Below are 7,191 nucleotides of genomic sequence, written 5' to 3'. Positions count from 1 at the left end.
TTGGCCAGAGGGGCCGATGGCAGCCTCGCTCCTGTCAGTCTGCCCCAGGGCAGCTGTGGCTACAACTGTAGCTTGCCTCCACCAGTGTGTGAATATGAGAGTGAATGAATAGTGGCAGTGTAAAGCGCTATAAGGGTCTCGAAAAGCGCTATATAAATGCAATCCATTATTATTATATATTTTAATAATATTGCAGAAACAGGTAGGCTTGCCTCTTATGATTGTGGCAGAGCTTGAGAACAAAAGGGCGGATATGTGCATAAATGCGTGCAGCCATGCATGTGAGTGTTTGTGGCAAATTTAGAGGGGACAAAAAATGCAACATTCATGAGGCGAGAGAGAAAATAAAAGAAACTCCCACACGCACACATGAAGCACGTCCGCACTGAGCACACACCCTCAATTAAACTCGGAGCTCATGTGTAAGACACCAGGGAAACTGGAGGCTCTCTGGAACTTGTGCTGCTAAAAATAACTTAAGTGTCTGCAGCAGTGAGGCAAACCTGTAGGAAGATAAGAGGCGCAAGGACAACCGGTGTAAAAATACAGAGGAGAAGAAAGATGTGATATTATTTTACTTTAATTGGGATTCCTGACAATTACCTGACAATATTCATAAGGAAATGAAATATAACAAATTCATAAATAAATATTCGTAGCCTAGTATGACCTTGCTCGTACTAGGCTGGACTCCTTTTGGCTTCAGAGCAGCCTTAATTCTTTATGGTAAAGACGAAGACTCTCTGGTTCCACCAGTAGTCATAAAGGGATGGACATGGTCAGCAATACCAACAATACTCAGGTAGATTGTAGCTTTTAACTTCTGCTCAGATGCTACTAATAGGCCCAGTGTGCCAAGAAAATATCCTGCACACCATCACATCACCCCCATCTTCTGCTGCTTTAGCACATTTGCTTGAAAATCTAGTGTGTTCACTAGATGCTCTTCTGCACACCTTGGTTGTAATTAGTGGTTATTTGTGTCACTGTTCCTATCAACTCGAAGCAGCCTGGCCATTCTCAACAAGGCGTTTTCACCAGAGAACTGCAGCTCACTGGGTATTTTCTCTTTTTTGGACGATTCTCTGGAAACCCTAGAGATGGCTTTGTGGGAAAATCCCAGAATATCACTTAAGTCATCCTTTTCCGTTCTGATGGTCAGTTTGAAGTTCAGCGGGTTTACTTGATGCCTACATGATTAAGTGCATGTGATGCTGACACGAGCAGTGAGATAGATGTACTTAATAAGTTTCCATGAGTGTATTGTGATGCCTTTAATTTGCAGCACACTGATTTTACACTGCAATATTGCTACTTTGCAAGCACTTTGTTCACCTGTAAAACTCTGATTCAATGCAAAACAATTTTCTAAAATCCTTTAGGTGTTGGTTCCTGCTTTCCACCCTCAACTGGTACTACATTAAAAAAAAATGGGTTTGCTTAATCATAGCTGTTGTTTACCCAGCTATATTATCAATTTGATGTTCATCATATTGATCTGTAATAAGTTTAGTTCTAGTTAAAGTTTCACTTTGGACACCAGATGTCCCTATTGCTCATAACACAGAGTACAGGCAGAGAAAAGGCAGAGAAACTGACTGAAAGGTTTTCTAAAAGAAAACAAGAACGTCTTCAGGTATATTCATGTCATTCATCATAGGAGGAACACGTTTCTAAGTGTTATTTACAGAAAGTGCAGCAATCAGAATATTGGCACACACAAGACAGGCTGATTAAAACAAACAAACAGGCAAACAAATAAAAACTCTCACTCAGTATAAACATTTATGCAGTACTGCTGTGCTTTTACTCACCCGACCTGTGATTATGCACTAAATAATCACAGCATGCCTACATTTACAGTGTCATTAGCCTGATGTAACATCCTGTAATATTTAGCCGGCCCATGTGGTGCTGCTGATACGAGTCTTGGCAAGCGAAACACAAATTTCTCACTCAGCTTGGATTTTTAAATAAGCTTTACTGGACGTTATGTCTGGATAAAGAGTACTCTGTCTGTTGTGGAGCTTTCTATGCGTACAGTTTTGAATGATACCCTTCTACCTTTTACTTACTTGGCAGAGATCGTGGCCATAATTAGAATGATGAAATCGCTATCTACTACTCACAGATGTTTTCCTGCTTTGTCCATCTAACACACACTCACGGCAAGAGCTCACACAGTCACATCCACTGGATTTACATTTTTCTTTAATTATTCTTAGAGCAGATTAAGAGTTTAGTGAAGTCGGACTTTACTTGCGCAGACTTTACTAAACAAACATGCAAAGGAAAGAATATCCATGGTCCGCCTCAATTTCCTGACTGACGTCAGTCTAAGGGGGAAAGGGGGGCCTCTGAGATCCCCTCACTATCTGATCTGCATGTGAGAGGCTCATGCTGCCTCTGCACCACCCCCTTGTTTTCCCCACAGCAACAGGAAAACTGGAGGCCAAAGAGAGCGGCCACACTCTGTAGGAAAGGAAGGATTCAGAAGTCCAGCAGTACAGTAAGAACAAAGAAGGACACTAAAGGCAAAGGAATGAGCAAGAATCAGAAAGAAGTGAAGAAAATCCAGTCAGTCTATCTGCAGAACCTGGAGAAAGTGAACCAGGGGATAAAGCCGGACAAAAAAAGTTGGAAACCTAAAGAAGGAGACTTTGCTGTGCAAACAGCAATGGAAAAGCCGCGACAGCCTCCCATAGCTGGAAAAGTGGCTAAAAGCTCGGCTCACAGAATCAGCAGAGACCTGACTTGCTCCATCTGTTTGGATCTTTTCAAGCAGCCAGTATCCTTGCCCTGTGATCACACATTTTGCCAGGGTTGCATTGAGGGTTACTGGGCAGGGCCACGGGGCACCGGGCAAGGTGGAGCCGGCTCCTGCCCTCAGTGCAGGAAGGTGTATCCCGGACCGAGCTACAGACCCAACCGTATAGTGGCCAACATAGTGGAGAGTTACTGTCAGGGTCTGGAGGAGAGCGGGACTGGACCCTGCCTGCCAGATGCCGGGGTGCCAGAGAGGGCTCCTGCACCGGTTGCACGCTGTAGCCGACACAGGGAGGAGCTGAAACTGTACTGTGAGGAGGACCAGGAGCTGGTGTGTCTGGTGTGTGGCATCTCCCAGGAGCACAGAAGTCACACCATGGTGTGTGTCCAGGAGGCAGAACAGAAGTACAGGGTGAGTTAAGCTTTAATGAAGTGCCTGTCAGCAGTTAAACGTTCAGCAGGAAGTCAATATTACTGTTAATGGGGTTTAAACTGTTTTTGCTTTTATAAAGTTTTAGACTTGGCTGCATATTTCCCAAGAACAACTTCTTCTGGTTTTGCAAACATGCATCCTCTTGTGTTGTTCATCAGTGTGGAGTCTCCCAGGTTAGGCTTAAAGCAAAAGTAAGCTCTAATTTATCACGCTTCCCATTGTGTTTTCAGCAAATCATCCTGGACAAGACATTGACTTTGAGGGAGTCAGTATGTTTTGACGGGCTGCACAGTGGTGAGGCGGTTAGCACTGGTGCCTCAGAGTGAGACGGTCTGGGGTTTGAATCCACCATCGTTTGCATGTTCTCCCTTTGAATTGCGTGAATTCTCTCAAAGTACTGCCTTCCTGCCACAGTCCAAACACATAGACAGGTGTAAATGTGAGTGTGAATGGATGTCTCTGTGTTAGCTCTGCAGCAGATTGGCCATCTGTCCAGGGTGTGCCCCGCCTCTCGCAGCTGGGATAGGCTAAAGCCCCCCGTGACCCTGAATTGGCTAAGCAGAAGAGAATGGATGGTTAAACAAAATGCTTTGATTTTGTGTTTCTGCCCTGACAGGCATCTCTGCACAGCTCAATGGACTCTTTAAAAGCTGAGCTCAACATAGCGCTGCAGTGTGACAGAGAAGCTGAAGACGAGGTCAAGAAGCTGAAGGTGAGAGGAAACACATCGGAATCAAAACCTCGCCACTGCGCATGCTACAATCACTATAAATATCCAGACTGACCCACTCGACCCACAGTTTCCTGTCTCATTCCCCTCATGGATTTTTAATGTTTTTGTGTATGTGTGCACAGGCTGTTGTGCTTTTTGAAATAGACCGTTGCTCCTAGTAACAATATGCATCTCCCACTCAGGAGCACACCGCTGATCTGAAGCAGCGCATTGAAGCCCAGTTCAGCGACCTGCACCAGTTCCTCTACCAGGAGGAGAAACTGCTGCAGGTGAAGCTGAAGACGGAGGAGCGAAGAGAGCTGATTCGCCTGGACGAGCACAAGGCCCTGCTGTGCGTGGAGATCTCGCGTCTGCAGAGGGCCGTCCATGAGATAGAGGACAAACTAAAAGAGCAGGACCCATTCACTCTGCTCCGGGTACGCTTAGCCTGTTTGTACATACAGCACAGTTCATCTGGAAGTTATTACCAGGATGATGAGTCAGCTCTGGGGATGATTAAGCCAAAAAATGCTGAACTCTTGATTTTAAATACGTTTTCAAAACATTTGTATCACTGTTTTGAAAGAAATAGAATCAGAAGCACAATATTTGGGAAGAAAATGAGGTGTTTTTCAGTCTATTATGTAGCAGACATACATTTTTGTGCCAACAAGTTAAACAGGGTCCAATGTCAACATTCAAGATATAACTGAGCTGGGTGTGACCGCTTTGGCTTTCCTGTTAAGTCTGCAGAGTGGTCTTAGCAAGACGGTCGATTTGATTACATCAGTATGAAAAAACTTCAAGGGTAAAGCGTGATAAATAACAACAACACTGTTGTAGTTTTTTTTCCAAACAAAACATTTATGAGCTTAGACAAGATTCAGGCCAACGACCTCAGTCGCTGAGCTCTAGAAAAATGAGTTCAGTTCAGGCACCGGGCCATACTCAGGCCAAGGCAGTGGGAATTTCCCCTGGCCACAGGGAGATCCCGCAGGGTGGGATAATGTGAGGTCAGACATTGATGTAATGTGGAAAAAGCTCTCTCTTCTTTCAAATACAGCAAAACTAATTACAGTCTTTTTGTCTCTTTTCCTGTGTTTATCCCCGTGTCTCATTTCAGAGCATCAAAGCACTTCTCCAGAGGTGAGCGTGGGAAAGGGGCAGAATATTTTGTCCTTGAAAAGCTCTGTTTTTGTTCTTTGGTTTCATTGTTTGACTTTGCTTTCGTTGACAGGCCTCCACTTAAGTTTGAGAAACCCGTGTTTACACCGCCTAGTTTGTGTGAGGGCCGGTTTGCAGGGCCCCTACAGTACAGAGTGTGGAAATCTATGAAAGGAAGCATCTATCCAGGTACTTAAAAGTGACACTCAGACTCCTGAATCGCTGCACTGCACAGAAAGCATCATCGAAATATCCAGCAAAGAAGCATCTTTAGCCTTAAACTTCCTCTCTTGCCTTTGCTTTCTCCTCTTTTTAGTTCCAGCTTCCATTACATTTAACTCCAGCACGGCCAACCCCTGGCTCAGTCTGACTTCCTCCCTCACCTGCGTTCGATACCAGAACTTTAACCACACTGTGGAGGACAATCCCAACAGGTTTAATGCCGCCCTGTCACTGCTGGGTAGCCAGGGCTTCACCCACGGGCGCCACTACTGGGAGATTGAGGTCTACAGCAGCACAGTCTGGACTGTGGGGGTAGCCCGGGAGTCGGTACCCAGAAAGGGAGTCATCAAAGCTCTTCCAGCTAACGGCTTCTGGACTATCTCTCTCTCTTATGGGATTCAATACATGGCGGGTACGTCCCCTCCAACTGTCCTGTCACTGGAGGAGCCACTGGCCAGGATCGGTGTGTACGTGGACTACAAGAGGGGCCTGGTGTCCTTCTACAACGCAGAGAGCATGACACACCTGTACACCTTCAGGGAGACCTTCACTGAAACACTGTATCCTTATTTCAACTTGGGCTTCCTGGACAAAGTGCATGAAAATGAGCCTCTCAAAGTTTTCTTGCCAAAGATTTAACTGCTGTGAAAAAACAGAGGACAAAGGGTCAAACAGTTACCAAAAATGACTAGATATGCAAAAAAACATATATGAATAAAAAAGGTTCCTACTGTACAGATTTGAAACTGTGCAAATGCACTGTGCAGTTTATCTCATCAGAAATCAGCAACACGTGTATCTAAGCTTTGCTGAGTTTGCAGACTATGAATCTACTGTCAACCATTTCATTTCAGAGAAGCTGTGCTTCGGTGAAGAATGTGAAACTGTTTGGTTTTCTGACTGTAGTGACATTATTGTAATGTGCTGTTATGTAATCTTCTTTATGCATGATTCATTAATTCATTCAGTACTTTGTTTTTTACTCTGTAAATAACTGACATCCTGAATTATACTGGAGTCACAAGACTTGATGATGTGATGCATTCAAGGACCGTGGAGAAACTTTTTATTTCATCATAACAAACATTAGGTTTGCACATACTTAAATAAAAATAAATTTAAATCGCCTTTTTGTATGTGTGCACATTTTTGTAACTGAGAAATCTTTGCACATATTGATCAAAAGCCTGCTACACTAAATGTGTGGTACCAAAGATGTAAAATGATGTCCGTAATTATATGCACAAGCGTGTTATTTCCAGTATTAAAATGAACAGAACACCTCCATGATCAAACTCCTTAATTCTGCTTTCTATTACTACCTTATGGTACCCTTAAGTGTTCATTAATTAATTTATTCAACCACTTGCAGCGCTATGAATAAATGTTTTACACTACGGGGTCACAAGCAAAGAACTGAAATGAACACGTTTGCAGCCTGGAACAAAAAACTGTCCCTTTAATGATGACTGATTGTGCAGGGGGGACAAAAAAATAAAAATAAAAAAATAAATAAAACATGGCCATTGTCACTGCCAGGTTACCCATTTGCTTTAGGCTTCATTTTGAAACCCTAATGTTAGCGTTATGTTAATGGCCATGTTGCTGTTTTGGAGCAAGAATGTCATATTTGGATTAGTAGGTGGATGCTTGGTTAACAAACTGGATTCATAAATTGTACATGTGCAATGCACACATATATTTGCTGATTAGTTCTAAGTAATTTCAGCACTTCTTGGGTGGCCTAAACCACACATCAAGGCATGCTAGTTCTATTTGTAACAGTAATAACACAGCAGCTAGAGGTTCCCTAACTCCAGTATCCAGATAGATGAGTTAGCTTTAAAAAGATTCACCCACCTGCAGTGATGCTGAAGGGGGAAAACATGCACAG

General features: G+C 43.6%; 1 protein-coding gene across 1 annotated transcript; it reads left to right on the top strand.

Annotated features, from left to right (window-relative positions):
- Nucleotides 1-2,542: 2,542 nt before the first annotated feature.
- On the top strand, nucleotides 2,543-6,424 carry trim69 (tripartite motif containing 69). Its single transcript, XM_085167499.1, has 6 exons — nucleotides 2,543-3,178; nucleotides 3,816-3,911; nucleotides 4,115-4,348; nucleotides 5,035-5,057; nucleotides 5,149-5,264; nucleotides 5,392-6,424. The coding sequence occupies exons 1-6, from the start codon at nucleotides 2,543-2,545 to the stop codon at nucleotides 5,934-5,936; spliced, it is 1,650 nt and encodes a 549-aa protein (XP_085023625.1). The 3' UTR covers nucleotides 5,937-6,424.
- The last annotated feature ends 767 nt before the right edge of the window (nucleotides 6,425-7,191 follow it).

This window comes from Neolamprologus multifasciatus, chromosome 7 (assembly GCF_963576455.1).
Source record: "Neolamprologus multifasciatus chromosome 7, fNeoMul1.2, whole genome shotgun sequence".
Classification (NCBI taxonomy): Eukaryota; Metazoa; Chordata; class Actinopteri; order Cichliformes; family Cichlidae; genus Neolamprologus; species Neolamprologus multifasciatus.
Note: the sequence above shows the minus strand (reverse complement) of the source record. Positions and strands in the feature narration are given on the sequence as shown.

Coding starts and splice junctions, on each gene's coding strand:
- trim69 (XM_085167499.1), top strand. CDS start 2,543: ATGAGCAAGAATCAGAAAGAAGTGAAGAAAATCCAGTCAGTCTATCTG. Junction 3,179..3,815: donor AGGCAGAACAGAAGTACAGG/GTGAGTTAAGCT, acceptor CTGCCCTGACAG/GCATCTCTGCACAGCTCAAT. Junction 4,349..5,034: donor ACCCATTCACTCTGCTCCGG/GTACGCTTAGCC, acceptor GTCTCATTTCAG/AGCATCAAAGCACTTCTCCA.